This window comes from Martes martes (assembly GCF_963455335.1).
Source record: "Martes martes genome assembly, chromosome: 8".
Lineage (NCBI taxonomy): Eukaryota > Metazoa > Chordata > Mammalia > Carnivora > Mustelidae > Martes > Martes martes.
In genome coordinates this window covers 114,421,161-114,438,421 of record NC_137895.1, presented here as the reverse complement: position 1 = coordinate 114,438,421, position 17,261 = coordinate 114,421,161, and the positions used below count along the sequence as shown (strand labels likewise).

The following is a 17,261-nucleotide window of genomic DNA, read 5'->3' as shown; positions in this document are numbered from 1 at the left end:
GAGCAGTATGTGGGACTCTGCCGCAAGACCACCTGACCAGAAGTCCTTGATGTTCTGTGTGTCTTCCGTTACTCCTAAACTAAACTCCTGGTCACAAACTGACTCTGGAAAGTATTTTGAGGCACGAGACAGCGACACTTTAAATCAACCATCTGATCAAGGCTATAAAGGTAACAGTCCATCATGTCTTACTGCTGAAAGCTGAGTCTTTACTTGGCTAAAATTAAAAATAAATGAACTAAAAATTAAGTTGTGTGTAGGATGAAATTTGGGTATATTGACAAAAACTCCAAGGAAAAGTACTGAACACTATTTATGAACCATTTTAAGAAAATACTTCTGTTTTAGGTGTGGATACTGAAGTCCACATTAAGATGGTAGGTGGTGTAAAACATTGGTTCTTACTGAAACCTGAGTATATACTTACACAATGTATTTAAGTGGTAACAAACTTCAAGATATGTCTCAACTTCTGTGACTTGTTTTAAGCCTATCTTTCCCCAGCTGACAGGACTAATTTTCACTGCTTTGAAGGGTGGGATTGCTAATCAAAGGCAAAGTTTTGTTCCTATCTAAAGTAACAGAAATTTCAAAGGAGTGCCTTCCAAACCAACTGTGAAAATGCCTGACCTGTTCATTGATAGTTTCTCTTTTATTTTGTCCACTTAAAAATACATGGGCTTGACCAGTTCATGTCCACAAAAGATGGCACTAAAGGCCATGCTTAGGCAAAGTGCTATAAGGAGTATTATAATCGTTTATGAAAACGGTTTATAGAGTGCTTCGCTAAAGGGCCAAAAAATCAAATAAATATGGCCCTGGTCTCTTAAGAACCTAAGATAAATGAGCTTTCTTCTCACCTTCAAACTCCAAGACAGCTGTGATGTTAGAAATGGGTTCGGAGGTGAGAAAAATTGAGTTCATACAGAAACAGAGACTCCAGTTATCATCTTTAATTTTCAACAAGCATGGGGGCTATAATTGTTTTCTCCCCTGTGGACCACCACTATCTGGGACCACCCAGGCAGGCATTTGAGGTAACAGCTTAGTCTCCTGACCTCATTCATTCCAGAACAGTCTGCCCGCAGGTCCTATCATCTTGTCATCGGTTACCTTCTCAGAGAGGCCTTCCCTCAACAGGGAATCCCACTGGTACTCACCCTGCCGTGGGTCACGTACCTTTGTCTGTCTTCCTCAGAGCACTTGGGACTCTCTGAAACTGTCTTGCTCATCTGTTGGTCAGAATGAAAGCAGGGGGTTGGTGTGTCTTGCTTATCCTGGTATTGCGAAGAGAGGCCCAGGCCCTCTGTAGGTGCTCAGTGACTATCTGCTGAATGAATGAATGAATGAATGAATGAGAGGAGTCTGGAGTACAGTATAAACCTAAAAGTCGCGAGGTGAGTTTTGAAATATGGCCATTTTAAAACGACCACTTGACCAGTGAATTTTCCACGCCTGCTCTTTCGTGAGATCTGTGTCCTGGGTGCTGGTAATGTTGACCAGTGTGCCTGGGAGGTGCCAGACAGTAAGGACAGCAGGCGCTCCATCCTGGCTGCCGTCCTGGGGACAGATACGATTGAAATCCCAGATTCGTTTATGGAAGTGATATGTCAGCAATAGAGCTCTTCCATTTCTGACAGAACTTGGAAACTTCAGAGTGTGTTTTGTTTTTTTGTTTTTTTTTAACTTGAATCATTTTCACAGACTAAATTTTTCCCTTTGTGCTTAAAGCTGGCCCAGCTGTTGTTTTTAATATCTTTTCTCTACTGGCTAATCTTATGCCAAAAAAATGGCATGATATGGAAAACTCATTTGTGTCTTTGGGAGGCCTGCTCTGGCAGCCGCCGTTTTTTTCTTTCACACCCTTGGAGCGATCTCCTGCCTTCCTGTAGGATGACAGGTGTTTTTCTCAGGGTATCAAGAAGGCGAGATCATTTTTTTTCTCCAGTTTGGAGGTTTGGGATCAGTTAACTAGAAGAAAGATGGTTTTTGTCCTCAGCCCCGTGGCCAAAAGCTATTTCTTCACAGTTTGTCCTCATGGAGCCTGGAGAAGAAAGCCATATATTTGCTCTTCTTTTGGCTTCTCAGCTGTTTACCTCACCCTCTTGGTTTTTGTATGTTTGCAGTGGGAAGTCGACAAAAGGGAGAGCACTCAGTACGGGTGGCTGGCAAAGAGAAGTGTGTTTACTTCTTCTGGCAAGGCCGGCAGTCAACCGTGAGTGAGAAGGGCACGTCGGCTCTGATGACCGTGGAGCTGGATGAGGAGAGGGGTGCCCAGGTAAGTTCTAGAAAGTAGCTGCCCCCGTGGAGGAGAGTCTTGGCCTTCCTGGGGAGCTCCAGGGGGGGTGGCCTGGTCCCCTGAAGAGCTAGTCCAGTGAACAAAGACAGCATCACACGAGTGACGTTTAGTCCTGGCTGGCTCCCCCAGATTCCAGGCTGGGCTTCTGTAATCATGTCTCCACTACCTGGCCAGCAGTCATATGCTCTTATATGAGATGTTGTATCTGCAAATAGTAAATCCACAAATCAAATACAGAGTGCCAGTGAGTGATAGGGTTTTTTTTTTTTTAAGTTTCCACTTAACTAATACTCAAGGAATTGTAAACAGAACAAAGAGATACTATTTTCCACTTCTAAAACTGGTAGAGATTTTGTGAAGAATGGATCCAAGGCAGGTAAGGATTTAGCAGGACACTTCCATTGGGAAAGATAGCTTAAAACAGCCATCCTGAAAGCAGATTGGCTCAGGAACCTTAAAATTCTCATAAACTTTGATCACTTTTTCCACTTACACAGATCTATCCTAAGGAAATATCAGAGATTAACATGAATGTCAGTATTGCCATCATCTGCATTCCTCACAGCGGCCTGAGTGATTTTTCTGGATCACGTCAGAACATGTCGTTCCCTTTCCCTCCATCACACATGGACTGCAGTCAAAGCATTCTCCTGGTGGTTTGCTAGCACCTTCGTGGCTGGTCCTGCACACCTCTCCCACATCACCCCTCACCCTCACCATGGCCAGGGCTGCTCTAGCCTTTTTTTGCCATTCCCTACCCCAGGGCCTTTGCACAGTTTCCCCTTCCCACAATCTCCTCTGTATCCATAGTAACTTTCAACCTCAAAAGATTGATATCTGTTCATATGTCACCTATTTTATCCAAATCCCTTCCTATTCTCTGTCCTGTTACTATGTTTTATAGCACTTGTATTATTACCACTACTTAAAACCACATAATCAATCTGTCATTTCGTTTACATTTTGAATACACTGTGTTTACTTTTACTTATTTTCTGCCTTTCCCTACAAGCATGGAAGAGACAATGCCTGCTATTGTTCCCCACCGTTATAACCTCAGGGCCTGTGTAATACCAGTGCCAAGACTTTGTAAACAGTTCTTTTTGATGTTCAGATTACCTTTGCATCAGGTCCCATCCTTTAGGAATTAAGAGTTGACTGTGGGGTCTTGAGAGAGACTTCACGATCTTGGATGAGTAGTTAACAATAGCACAAGGGAAGAGAAAGATGAAGTTTTATCAACTTGGACGGGACTGGAGGAGATTATGCTGAGTGAAATAAGTCAAGTACAGAAAGTCAATTATCATATGGTTTCACTTACTTGTGGAGCATAAGGAATAACATGGAGGACGTTAGGAGAAGGAAAGGAAAAATGAGTTGGGGGAATCGGTGGGGGTGGGGGGGAGACGAAGCACGAGAGACTGTGGACTCTGAGAAACAAACTGAGGGTTTTGGAGGGGAGGAGTGAGGGGTTGGGTGAGCCTGGTGGTGGGTATTATGGAGGGCATGTATTGCATGGAGCACTGGGTGTGGTGCATAAACAATGAATCCTGGAACACTGAACAAATTAAAAAAAAAAAAAAGGATAAGAACAGGAATTTTCTCCAAAATAGATCAACACTCACTTGGCCTTTCCTAAGAGTCGCTCCTCTTCCCTAAAAGATATACCTTTCCTCCTGTAGACCATATAATAATTGTAAATAATTGTTAGAGACCACTGCATTTTAATTTATTCTTAATTATGGGTCATCTCGACTGTCTTTTTAATTTTCATAAAGGCCAGGTTTTAATCATGCCTTTAAAATCCCCTTTAGAATTTTGTGCCTTAACCTCTCGAGTTTGAGCATCGCTTTTTTTTTTTTTTTTTGGTCAAGCCAGGGGATATAAGAACACTTCAGACCTATAAAACGCTGCAAAATGGCACTTAATTACGCAGAACAGGCCCTGAGATTTGCAAGTTAACAGTTGGTGGGGAAATGCTTCCTACCTTTCAGTGTGCCCCAACTGCCAGGCTTAATCAGCAGTCTCCCATTAAAGGAAACTGTCTAGCCGAAGTGAGAGTGGGTGGAGTCAACCCACACGTTTACTAAGCAGCTACCACCTGCTGGAACATGGTGGCTCACAGGTGAGGGGCAGGCTGTGGTCTGGGGTCGGCAGGCACATGGCTCCATGAGTGGACTCTGGGCACAGTGGCAGAAGAGACCATTCTTTCCCCCCCGAATTACTAAGTGATCAGTCGTTTTCCTTGCTGAGAAGCAGATTTTGTTTTAAATGTGTTTAAATCAGTCATGTTACATCTCCACCGTGAAATACCATTAAAACGTCCAAACTCACGTTTCAAGAGCCTTTGGTGACCGAAAAACATCAAGCGAAGAAAATCAATATAAAGTAACATAAAACAACAGTCCTGTTTTTGCTTGGGAAAAACATATACCTGAGAAATACTTGGAAAGGAAAGCTAGGCTCTAGAATTTTTATGGGGGTTATCTGGAGATAGATAATAGTATTATCACTGGCTTTTGTTTGCACTTCTTGATATTTTCCAGATTTTCTACCATAGGCCTGTATTATTTTTAAGACTCTGAAAACCCAGTACGTGTTACTTATTGGAGTATGTTTACCTTGGAAGGTCCAGGTTCTGCAGGGAAAGGAGCCCCCCTGCTTTCTGCAGTGTTTCCAAGGGGGGATGGTCGTGCACTCCGGGAGACGGGAAGAGGAGGAAGAAAATGCACAGAGTAAGTCACTTTACTATTGGAATTAGATTTTTCTCCCTCTCCTGAAAGGTATTTTTATATAAAAGTGGGGTCAGAGTAAATCTCCTTTTATATAGGTGTGTCTTTACTCCTGAAAACCTCCTAACGTTGGCCTTGCAAATGAGCTGTATGGGGAGCTCATAGTGGAAACCCAACCCTCCCCACCACCCCCCACCCCACCCCGCCCCTGGTCCTGTGGAGTTTCTTCAGGGTACGGCTTTGCATGTAGGAGGCTGGAAGATGACTCCACCTTAAACTGAATTCTCACAATGACTCTGTCTCCTCTTGAGAAGAGTTAAGTGGGTCGTCCATTATAAGTTGAGATTTTTGTTAGCCAACATCCCTGCCCCCCCCCCCCAAAGAAAGGGCTTAGCATCGATGCTGGTTATAGGATTTACCTGGGTATTTACAAATTTTGTAAAAACGGTTTTTCTACATCATAAACCACTTCTAACTCCAAAAAGTTGTACCTTCTGGGCCGCCAGGAAGCTGACTGCTGCTCCCCGCAGGCTGGGCCGGGCTGGGGGTTGGTGTTGGCTGGTGACTGCGGAAGGAGGGCAGCTCTCCGGGCAGCACCCGGCCTAACTCTGTGCCGCTGGTGCCCCCTGCAGGCGAGTGGAGGCTGTACTGTGTGCGAGGAGAAGTGCCCATGGAAGGAAACTTGCTGGAAGTGGCCTGTCACTGTAGTAGCCTGAGGTCCAGGACTTCCATGGTCGTCCTCAACGTAAACAAAGCCCTCATTTACTTGTGGCACGGATGCAAAGCCCAAGCCCACACGAAGGAGGTTGGAAGGACTGCAGCAAATAAAATCAAAGAACAGTGAGTGTTGTGCGTGAGGGCCTCTCCAGAAGGGGCTTCCCTGTGGGACAAGGGCTGAGGCGGGAGGGGAGACCCACCCAGTAGAAGCCCCTAGATGCCCCGGTATACTTAAAGGGACTTCAGCAGGGGGGTAGTTCTGAACCTTGTCAGCTGACTCTGACGTTCCAAACAGATGTGACACACGACTCCCGTGATACTGCCAACGTGAGGGCTTCCCCGGCGTTCTGAGGCTTCCCCTGCCTCCATAAAAAGCAGAGGGAGGAGCGAGGGAAATGACCCCAATGAGGGCTTTAGTTTCTTTGTAGGTAAAATTGAGCTTTTGAATGAAAAGCCTGGAGTCCTTTGTCATTTAAAAATGAGAGCAAATTTCAAACACCTTTTAGGGGTTCAGAGTTTTAGTTCTGCCACAGCCATGGAAAGTTCGAAAGCATGGAGCTGACAAAGAGTTTGGGAGACCACAACCATGCCCGACTCTAAAATGCCCCCTTTTCAGAGGACGATGGCGTTTCTGCCTTCTGTAAGGCAGCCACCTGCCAGGGAGTGGTCGGCCTGCCTGGGCCAGTTGTGGGGCACAGCACAGCAGGGGCTGGGTTTGGTTCCTGTCCCAGGCAGGCACCCACACTTGGGCAGCTGGCCGAGGAAGCACCCAGTCCAGGGCATTACGCGAGGGCCGCTGGGGAAGAGGGAAAACCGAAGCAGGAAGAGAAGGCCTGCAAGGGAGTGGGCTGTACCATGCAGTCACCATCTAGAGGAGGCGGCAGCCCGTGCTCAGTGGGCTCCACAGACAACCAGCAAGAGCCCAGCCTCACCCCGGCATTCAGGGGGGTGCCTAGTGCTCCCTCAGGCTGAGCCCTGGGAGGCCGGTGGTAACATCTGAACAGTAAAAGTGAAAAGTTTCCAGGGCCGCAGTATGCCACCAAAGTGTCATCGGGTCCACTCCGTTCTCTGGGCCCCAGGGCAGTGCGGCAGGGGACACAGATTTCCCTTGGGACTGCTCACAAAGCCAGGGCCCCAGGGAGCGGGCAGAGAGGAGCACGCAGGCCAGTGCCCTTGTGACAGACAGCCTGTTGGGAAGCCACACGTCTCATCTCCAGACCCTGTTCTGTGCACCAGGGAGCAGGGAGGGGTGATAACGAACCTTCAGTGAGGTAGTCAGAGTCCTCCCCGGTCCATTGGCTTTTTCCCCCTTGGATCCCTGAGAAAAAACAAAACAGTGAACTCCCTCACTCATTCACTCAGCAGGTGCCATTGAGCATGTACTTGGTGCCCAGCCCAGATTCAGGGACCAGGGACTTGGCTAGTGAATAAACCCAAGTCTCATTCCCCATGAAGCTTATGTTCTAGCAGGAGAGGACAAGGAATAGTAAGTATGTATGTTATATATCAAAATGTGTATCACTTTCATTACATCTTACGTTTAATCAGACATTCTTCTTTAAGGGCCCAGCCAGTCCCTTTCATCGCCCCCCAACCCTTCCCCCCCACACACTCATAAACCACAGAGCACGTTCCATTCATTTGGAAGAACTGTTTTTAGTTAGAAAGAAGAAGATAGATGGTGAACTGGTCTGTAGATTTAGTCTTGAATAATTTTGCACTGCCAACACTTCTAGGGCTTATTTAAAACAAAACAAAAATAAACAAAACAAAACAAACTTACTGGATTTTCTCCTTGCAGATGTCCCCTGGAAGCAGGACTGCATAGTAGCAGCAAAGTGACAATACATGAGTGTGACGAGGGATCCGAGCCCCTGGGCTTCTGGGACGCTTTAGGAAGGAGAGATAGGAAAGCCTACGACTGCATGCTTCAAGGTAATAGAATGTTCCATTGCCTTCCATCACTAATTTAGTCAATACATGTTTATTGAGCCTGTACTGTGTACAACACCCAGTGAATCAGACCTAGGCTACGTTCTCATAGGCCTACAACACAATAAGGATGCTATATAATATGCAAGACAGGTATAATGCCAAATAAAACTTCTGTGGGTCATAAAAGAGGTGCAAATGAAGGAGGCTGAGAGTTGAAAAAAGAGGAGTTCCACCAGGAAAATCGTGAGTGGCGCCACAGAAGACACGGCATTTAAACAGAGCCTTGAAGGTAAGCGTGACTTGAAGAGAGGGAAGAAGATTCTAGGAAACCAGTTGAGCAATGACACAGTATGATCCTGTGGAACCAGATGCTTTTGGTTTGGCCAGCATCCTTGGCGCTGGGATGTAATGGAGTTCAGCAGAGAGAAGCTGAAAAAGAAACTAGGTCCCTTATAATCACCTCTCTCAAAGATAACCAGAATTAACATTTCTCTGTGATCCATACATATCTATATTGAAGAAAATTTTGGATAGCACTATACAGTTTTATACCGATTTTCCCCTTTATTATGAACAATTTCTCAAGGTGTTCATATTTAGACTTCTGTGACCACAAGGTATTCCATGAAGATGGTATACTGCCATTTTCTACTTAACCTCTTTTAGTTTGATTTTAGATTAGAGAGCTGTTTCCAAGTTTTCCTCATTACACAATAAATTTGAATAAATTTAAAATAAGTATCTGCATTTATTTCTAGTTAAATTCCTGGATACAGAACTGCTATGGTAAAGGTAGAAAAGATTTAGAGTACATATCAACAAGGGTGCCCCAGGACACTGGCACCAAGTTCCCTTTACATCAGCAATATACATACAATATGCATATACACGGACTGTGCATTTCCCAGTACAGTCAGAGACTCGGTAGGTCATCTTTTCCTCTTGGCCAAAATTAGTGGGGCAAACTGATATCTAAGCACTGTTTTAACTTAATGTTTTAAATTGGAAATACTGTGAAACACTTTAATTTTTTCTAGTCATTTGTATTTCTACTTTGGTGAGTGTTCTGGTTTTGCCTTTTGCCACACAATTTATTGAAATATTTATCTTTATTATATTCCCTTATATACTAAAGATAGTAACAAGTTTCCGTATTTCTCGTTTTGTCACTTGCCTATTCATTTTGTTTGGGTTGGTTTTTTTTTTTTTCCTGGCAATGAAATTTTTCATTTTTATACTGTCATCACATAACTCCCTTCTCCTTTCATTATTTCCTTTAGAATTATGATTAAAAAGGCCTTCCCACCTCCAAGTTCAGATAAATCTTACCCATCTTCACACTAATTTTTGGATTATTTTATGTTAATTCTCCAATCCATCTAGGATGTACTTCGGTGCATATTTTGTCTTCAGCTTTGTTCTCTTTTCTTTTCAAAGATCCTGGAAATTTTAACTTCACACCCCGCCTGTTCATCCTCAGCAGTTCCTCTGGTGATTTCGCAGCCACGGAATTCATGTACCCCGCCCGAGACCCCTCTGTGGTCAATTCGATGCCCTTCCTGCAGGAAGATCTTTATAGTGCCCCGCAGCCAGGTATGGCCGTGGAAGGGGGACATTGTGCCCTGAGCCGCAGAAGATGCACCTTCCAAAGAGCCTTTTTATTTGAAACTCATATTTAGTAAACAGTTTTTATTTGCCAAGTACACTGGCAAGAAACTTTATGTTACCTCATTTCATCCTCACACCTACCCCCAAAGGCACATCATTCGTACATTACAGACTAAGAAACTGAGACCCGGTTACCTAACTCGCCCAAAGAGGTCGGTTAAGAATAAGCTGAGGGCGCCTGGGTGGCTCAGTGGGTTAAAGCCTCTGCCTTCGGCTCAGGTCATGATCCCAGGGTCCTGGGATTGAGCCCCGCATCAGGCTCCCTGCTGAGCAGAGAGCCTGCTTCCCTTCCTCTCTCTCTGGCTGCGTCTCTGCCTGCCTGTGATCTCTGTCTGTCAAATAAACAAATAAAATCTTTAAAAAAAAAAAAAAAGAATAAGCTGAGAGGTCGGGAATCTGTGCTGTTCTCCCACGCTCCCCTCAGTCTCGTTGCTTCATGGTCCGCAGTTGGCTATCATGTTTTCATTTAAGACAGGAAGAAGGGGTAGGGAAAAGGGCAGGGATGGCCATGTCTCTCCCTTTTATCAGATAAAGCAAAAGCTTTCCCAGAAGCCCCGGCTGTCTCCTGCTTACATCCCATTGGCCAGAGCTCTGTCACATGACCGCCCTCTGCTGCAAGGGAGCCCAGGAAAGCGAGTGGCTGGGGAGCAAGGGAGTCAGAGCATCAGCTGAGTCAGCCAAAGAACCATGCCTGCCAAGGCTGGAGGGCAGGGCTGAGGCTCCTGCCCATGTCTTCTGATCCCGAGGGCAGGGCTGTTTCCACTTGACCTCCACCTCAAGCCAGAACCTCTGTGCTCTTGTTCTGGTTGGGACAGTCATGGTCACCAGAGAGTGGGCTACATGCATGGACTCTCCAGCCCTCCTGCAGTCAAGTCTTGGGGCTTTTCACAGATGTGGTGTGCACAGCATCCTGAAACGCACATTAGGGAGGGACTCAGGTCAGGCGGACCTGGCAAGTGTGAGAGCCCCTTGGCCACATGGCGTAAGAGCGTGACCACTGGATGAGAAGAAGCGAGGAGGAAGAGGCAGAACACATCTACTTACAGCCTGCTTTTCTTGCAAAGAACCCCGAACTTGGTTGCCTACATGCAGTCACATGTGGGGCATGGACATCAGTGACCTGTAGAGCAAGGGAGATGCGCTTTCCAGTTTGTAAAGTGCTCCCCAGAGATACACAGTGCTCACAAGCCCCCGAGTGACACGTGCGCTGTTCCTTTGCTGAGCTCGCTGCCAGTTTCAGAAGGGCCGCTGCAGGCCTGCAGCTGAAGAGGGATGGGAGGAGAGGATGCGGGGAAAGGGAGGGGAAGAGGCCACCGTCACAGATGCCACCTCTGTGCCCAGAGGCTTGTTCTGACCAAATGTTCAAAGGGCTGAGGCATCACAAACACCCTTTGGCCTGTGCCAAAGGAATTCTGTCCCCCCTGACAAAAGCAGTAGGGAGGGAAGACCTCCATTGGGTTTGGGGAAGAGTGAACTGGAAGCATCCGAGGAGGAGGCCCTGATTGTCTGCTCTGTCCTTGCCCTCGCAGCTCTTTTCCTTGTTGACAATCACCATGAGGTGTACCTCTGGCAAGGCTGGTGGCCCATTGAGAACAAGATCACCGGTTCGGCCCGCATTCGCTGGGCCTCCGACCGGAAGAGCGCCATGGAGACGGTTCTCCGGTACTGCAAAGGTGAGGGTCACGGCGCAAGCTTGAACCACCGTGTGGGGGTCTTGATATGGCCTGGCAGACAGTGATGAAGCCAAGTAATTTTGTAAGGCTTCTTAATTTTGAGATTAGTGTGTTCTTGGCTATCAGCATGAATGAGAATTCATTTTTCTCTTTTAGATAACTGGGCCATCTAAGTTGCTACCCTCAAGGTCAAAGACTACATTGTAGAATACCCTGGACTGGTTAAAACTCTTTTGCCCTGGGAATGAACCACGCTGGGGACCTGCGGGCCTCCCCCTCCCCCCCCACCCCCCACACACCACGGAGCGTCACACTGTCTGAGAGTGGAAAGCTTCCCTGCACAGGCTGGAGAGCCAATGGCAACCTTTTTATCATTCACTATTATTTTTAGTGTTATATCTTTAGGAAAAAAAAAATGTAGTGAACTCATGGCTTTTCACAATACCATTCACCTAAAATTTATAGCATTTTTTATGAAGTGAAAAATGCCCTTAGTTTCTTATCTTAATTTTTCAGGTTTCATGGATTAGTTTCACTGAGTTTGTATAGCTGATTCTCTCTTGAAAAGCTTGTCAGTAATAAGTAACACATTTCCACCAAATGTTTAAGTTAGAGTGGCTTATAAAATGCTGTCATTAGCTGTTTAACTGTCATTGAACCTAAGGCTGCATCAGGAAGGCAGAGGCATTCTCTACAAGTGACCACAGGAAAAAGAAAATGTCTTACCCAAAGCCATGGAGAGAGACTTTCTCCCATCCAGAGTTCTAGAAGCATTTGTCAGACTCAGGTCAATTACCTGCAGTTTTATGCATCATTATATGCATGAAATTGACATTTTGTATAAACATCATCCATGTGTTACTATGAACTTCTCATAACTTGCATTTTAACCATAAGGGGGCCAAACAAGAAAAGCTTTCAAAGGAAATCAAAGAAAGCCCATTTCTTCAGACCAAACCCTGGGTGTACTGACCTTGCCTTCTGTGTACCTACAGGAAAAAATATCAAGAGGCCGCCCCCCAAGTCTTACCTTATCCATGCTGGTCTGGAGCCCCTGACCTTCACCAACATGTTCCCCAGCTGGGAGCACAGAGAGGACATCGCCGAGATCACAGAACTGGTGAGCACGCGTTCTCCCCGTGAAGGTAGCTCCCTGCTGTTCAGGTTGTGGGTTGACTTTACCTTGGGGAAAAGCATCAATTGCATTTTCTTTTTTTTTTTTTTAATTTTTTTTTAAAGATTTTATTTATTTATTTGACAGACAGAGATCACAAGTAGGCAGAGAGGCAGGCAGAGAGAGAGGAGAAAGTAGGCTCTCCACGGAGCAGAGAGCCCGATGCAGGGCTTGATCCCAGGACCCTGGGATCATGACCTGAGCCGAAGGCAGAGGCTTTAACCCACTGAGCCACCCAGGAGCCCCATCATCAATTGCATATTCAAAATGGGAAAACATTTTTTCTTTCACAACACATTAACAAGTCTACATAGAATTTGCTCAGGAATAGAAGAAATCATTTGAGCTATTTTGGTTAATTTTCTATACTTGGTGCTCAAGTTAAAAGAACTTAAAAGCAAAGGTGAGGGCGCCTGGGTGGCTCAGTGGGTTAAGCCTCTGCCTTCGGCTCAGGTCATGATCCCAGGGTCCTGGGATCGAGCCCCGCTTCGGGCTCTCTGCTCAGCAGGGAGCCCGCTTCCCCTCCTCTCTCTCTGCCTGCCTCTGCCTACTTGTGATCTCTGTCTGTCATATAAATAAATAAAATCTTAAAAAAAAAAAAAAAAGCAAAGGTGAACTTAATTACTCTGCAAAATATATGTAAGTAAAAGCTGCCATCTTTTCCTTCTATTAGCTAAAAATCTGTCGCTTTTCAAGGTCTGTATAAGGCACAACAAAATCCTCTTGTTTCAGACATTAACCTTGTGTTAGAGGAGACATGAAATAAACCTGTGATGGATTAACCTGCTCAAATAACAGAGTGAATGAATGTATCGTGAGTCATTCCTGATAAGCAGTGTTAATAGCCCATTAATAGTCTTTAATGACACCAGCTGGTGTTAGCACACGAAGCATTTATCATAACCTTTATTTGCTAAAACATATTATTAACTATAATGTTATACTTTCCAACCACATAGGGAAAAAAAAAAAAAGCTTAGTACAGCTTTGTCGAATTTCTTAAGTTACGAGTTTTTTACATTGCTAGCACTAGGAATTCCAAGGGGTTTTTTTGTTTTTTGTTTTGTTTTGCTTTGGGAAGGAAATAGGTTTGTTCCATTTCCGTTTTCTTGCTGTCTAGGAGAGCTGCTGTTCCAGGGGAGAGGTCACGGTATTCTATGGGAGGTCTGAACAGGTTTAAAGAAAGAGTTCACTGCTGTTTAACAATGGATATTTAGTGCAAGTGCATGTTTGTGCAAGCGGCCCTGCTGAGCCTCACCTCTCTCTGGAACCAAGTGGACTGGGTCCGCACGGGGAGGAGCCTGACAGTCCTGGCAGAGGGCTCCATTCACCGTAAACGTGCAGTCCACACTAGGGACGACGCGTACGGTCATGGCCTCCTGCAGTCTGCGTTGAAGGCAGTAATCCCCCTGTTGCCTGTATCCGCTGGAGGTTCCGGGGCGGCAGTGGCCTTGGAGCATGGTGTGCAGACACCAACCTGTAGTAATAACCCGAATGCCAGGTGCATGCTGTGCGCCAGGCACGGCTCCAAGCTCTTGACGTGTTATTTTCTCATTTATTTTCACAGTAGTCTATTAAGATGCATCTTCGTGTTATCCCTGTTTTTCCAGGGAAGGAGCGGAGGCACAGAAACCTGCCGTAGCTTGTCCCTGGTCTCAGATGCAGGCTTGCTCCAAAACCCCCTCTGTGATCACTAGTCTGTACCGTCATCAGTGAATTTGGCAGCACCGTTAGTTATTCATTCCCGCCACTTAGAAGGAGGGCAGCCAATCTGGGATTCCAGGTTTAACACCAGAAGATCATTTACATGGAATAACCTGTTCAGATTGTATGCACAGAGTGGTTTTTGTTGTTGTTTTTAATCTAGATTCAACAGCATATTCTAGATGCATTTTCTTACCTTTTTCTATTCCAGATTGAGAAATGGGGCTGATAGTAGAGGATATGATTCCTTTTAAGGTTATTTTTAAAGACTTTTAAACAAATTCCATTATTTGAATGTTTCTAGTCTTTATAGAGTTCAAATTTAATAATCTTATGCCATAATTCCCTCATGTGATTGGTCCCTAAATGTTTTTCTGAGGCAGCCCCAAGGCAGGATTTATTTGGTAGGGGTGGGGAGACATCTAAAAGTCAGGAGAACTGTGAGGCTGTGGGCAATTCCTTTCCATGTCAGAGCCTGCTTCCGCCCCAGCAAGCCACTGGGGCTGGGGCACAGAGCAGCCAACGCGGCTGTGTGTGCACAGGTGTGTGGGAACATCTGTGCACGTGCAGGGCATGAAGTTCTCTCTGCTCCCTCCTCCTCTTCTCTAGGATACAGAAGTTTCCAATCAAATCACCCTTGTGGAAGATGTGTTAGCCAAGCTCTGTAAAACCATTTACCCCCTGGCCGATCTGCTGGCCAGGCCACTGCCCGAGGGAGTTGATCCTCTGAAGCTTGAGATTTATCTCACGGATGAAGACTTCGAGGTAAGCTGGTCTTCCTGGGGACTGGCATTTAAGCACTCCCAGGGCTTGGCTGGGAGTGCTTGTACTCACCCACGGGGGCGTTTCTCCCCATTTTGCAGTTTGCACTAGACATGACGAGAGAGGAGTACAACGCACTGCCTGCCTGGAAGCAGGTGAACCTGAAGAAAGCGAAAGGTCTGTTCTGAGCGGGAGAGATGCTGGAGGAACCTCTGTCGTCACTTTCAATACCGTTGGACCAGGGAAATGGGTATTTTTTTTTTTTCTTGGACTGGTATTTTTAAAAAAAAAAAAACAACAAAGATTTTTTAAATCAGAGTTTTCCAAAACCTGAAGTGATCAGCTCTACTGCTTGTCCCGGATTTGTGCATTTTGTAAATGTTTAAGCGAGCCCTTTGGAAACTCTCTTTCCACGATTCAGCAGGTGATGTTAATAAAGGCGTCCCCATGTGCACAGGCGCGGCGGTTCCCACGCTGCCCGCCGCATCCGGTGGAATGCCTAGTTTTTTTGGAAGCAATTCTCTTTCTAAAGTGTTATTTTGATAGTTTGTGGGTTCTAAAATATATATATTTATATAAACACCATATAAATCAAATACGTATTTAACAAAGCAGTATGTATTCATTCACTCTTAAGATTTGTTTTTCTTTTGGTGTCAAAATAATTTTAAAAGGTAGATGGAGTCGCTTCTGTGGCGTTAGCTAGGGCACCCCTCCGTATTTTCACACACGTTCAGAAACGTCTCCTTCAGCATTAGGTCTGACTTGTTCTGAGTGCTGCTTCTGGTGCTAAAATGAACAAAGGAATTTGTACTTCCTGGCATGGGCTCTGAAGACTGTGCGAATCCACCTCTCTACCTTAATATCTCCCTGAAATGTATAGTGCCTTGTTTTTATGTACAGTTTATATACAGAAAAGTTTGCTCTGCATTTTTTGATGATGGTTTGGAACAATTATCTCCAATTTTACTCTCAAATAGTAGAAAGGAAAAAAAATCTCAAATTTCTAACACCTGTTGTAAACATGAAACATGTCATTTTGCGATACAGAACTCCAAAATAAAAGCTTCAAGAATAAACACAGTAATTGATTGATTCACATTGGATCCCAGGCATGGTCCTTTCTGAACAATGTGGGGTTTTCTTTGTAAATGTTAACCTAGAATCAGTATTTTGCTATGAAATATTAACCACTATAACTTTTCATTTAGTTTAGGGCCAGATTTTCTAATAGGGTCATATAACTGAATAGACTTTGGACCTATAACATTCGTTCTGAGTATTAGACTGAAGACGGGTTTTTGCAAATCATCCCTCAACAGAAGCTTTTTACCCTGAAACTGTTTTTGCATTTCTTACTTAGGATCTCAGTGTCTTTTTAAGAATGGGAAATCTAAAAATGAGAAAACTCCCCACAGGCTCCTATATTCATAAAATCCCACAACTGTGGTTTTGAATGAATACCAGAGACCTGCTGTGAATTGTTGTCCTACCCACCCAGCCCCGTTTTGGTCTCAGTCTTAACACATCAGATAACAGCACATTTGGCTTTACATGTTGTCACTTAACGTTGCTTGTGTGTCCTAACCCTGGGACTCGAGGTCAGCAGCCTATCACCCGCTCCCGGGCCCACTGCTTTGAGACCGTGGGATGTTGGACAGTCACTGAACTTTCCCACCTTGATTCCCTCAGTTTGGAAAAAAAAAAAAAAAGAGAGAGAGAGAGAGTCAATACTAGCTATCCTGCCCACATCCGAGGATTGGTTCTCGGGGAGGATCAAGCAGAAGCTCTTCGGATATTTCAAGTGCTAATGCCTGCCGGTGTTGATGTTCCCATTACAGGAGCTGAAATAGGAAAGCTTCGGTGGTGAAGTAGTGTAGCCACATACCTCGGAATTACAGATTAACCCAGAACGAGTAGAACCTTCCAAAGAAATCAACATAGAGGGGAAAGGAGACGGGGGCATTCAAAATTAGTGTCCTGCAGGCAGAATGCAAAGAGGAACAGGGGCTCAGAGCAGGTAAGCCAACCGGGGGAGTTTCCAAAGGACAGAGGCGGGGCGACTGTTCAGAGTCACCCAGATCCCTGTATACACAGACGGGAGCTCAGGTTGCTGGGAGGGCTTCAGTGGACAGCCTGCTGAGGCCGCAGATAAGATCGGTGTCATCAGCGGTGTAGACAGGGTGTCGGCAGTTGGCTTCCTGCCTCTTGTCTGTAAAGGGGGTGCCCATCTCGTATACCTACTGACTTCCTGTTTGCCTCTCTTCATCTGAGTCATTTCCTGCGTCTCTTTCCTGCTTGCAGACCCGGATCCTCTCTTCCTTGGTTTTTCTACTGCTTTTCCCCTCACAGCTGCAACTTTGGAACTTTGCATATGGCGGGAAGGACACAGCCTAAAAACCGGAATTGCTGAATCTGAGCAACTCAGCCGATGAGTTGCCCCAGCGTTCCAGGCCTTTCTCTATAGCCGCTCCAGAAGCAAACCACCCTGGGGTACGTGTATTAAACATGGCAGAGTCGTGTAGCTGCCTTAATTTGTGGCTTTTGAACCAAAGGACTTCAGAAAAGAGGAGTGCTGTTTGGGTTGGGATTGCCGT

The 17,261-nt window shown here is 45.5% G+C and overlaps 1 protein-coding gene across 1 annotated transcript in view; it reads left to right on the top strand.

Annotated features, from left to right (window-relative positions):
- Positions 1–16,361, top strand: part of SVIL (supervillin) — a 149,724-nt gene extending 133,363 nt beyond the window's left edge. Inside the window, exons 32-40 of the mRNA XM_080810694.1 lie at positions 2,127–2,278; positions 4,929–5,034; positions 5,664–5,871; positions 7,550–7,683; positions 9,121–9,276; positions 10,881–11,024; positions 12,020–12,144; positions 14,512–14,667; positions 14,766–16,361. Coding sequence (XP_080666820.1) covers positions 2,127–2,278; positions 4,929–5,034; positions 5,664–5,871; positions 7,550–7,683; positions 9,121–9,276; positions 10,881–11,024; positions 12,020–12,144; positions 14,512–14,667; positions 14,766–14,852 — 1,268 coding nt within the window. The 3' untranslated portion in view covers positions 14,853–16,361. The remainder of the gene's footprint in view (positions 1–2,126; positions 2,279–4,928; positions 5,035–5,663; positions 5,872–7,549; positions 7,684–9,120; positions 9,277–10,880; positions 11,025–12,019; positions 12,145–14,511; positions 14,668–14,765) is intronic.
- The last annotated feature ends 900 nt before the right edge of the window (positions 16,362–17,261 follow it).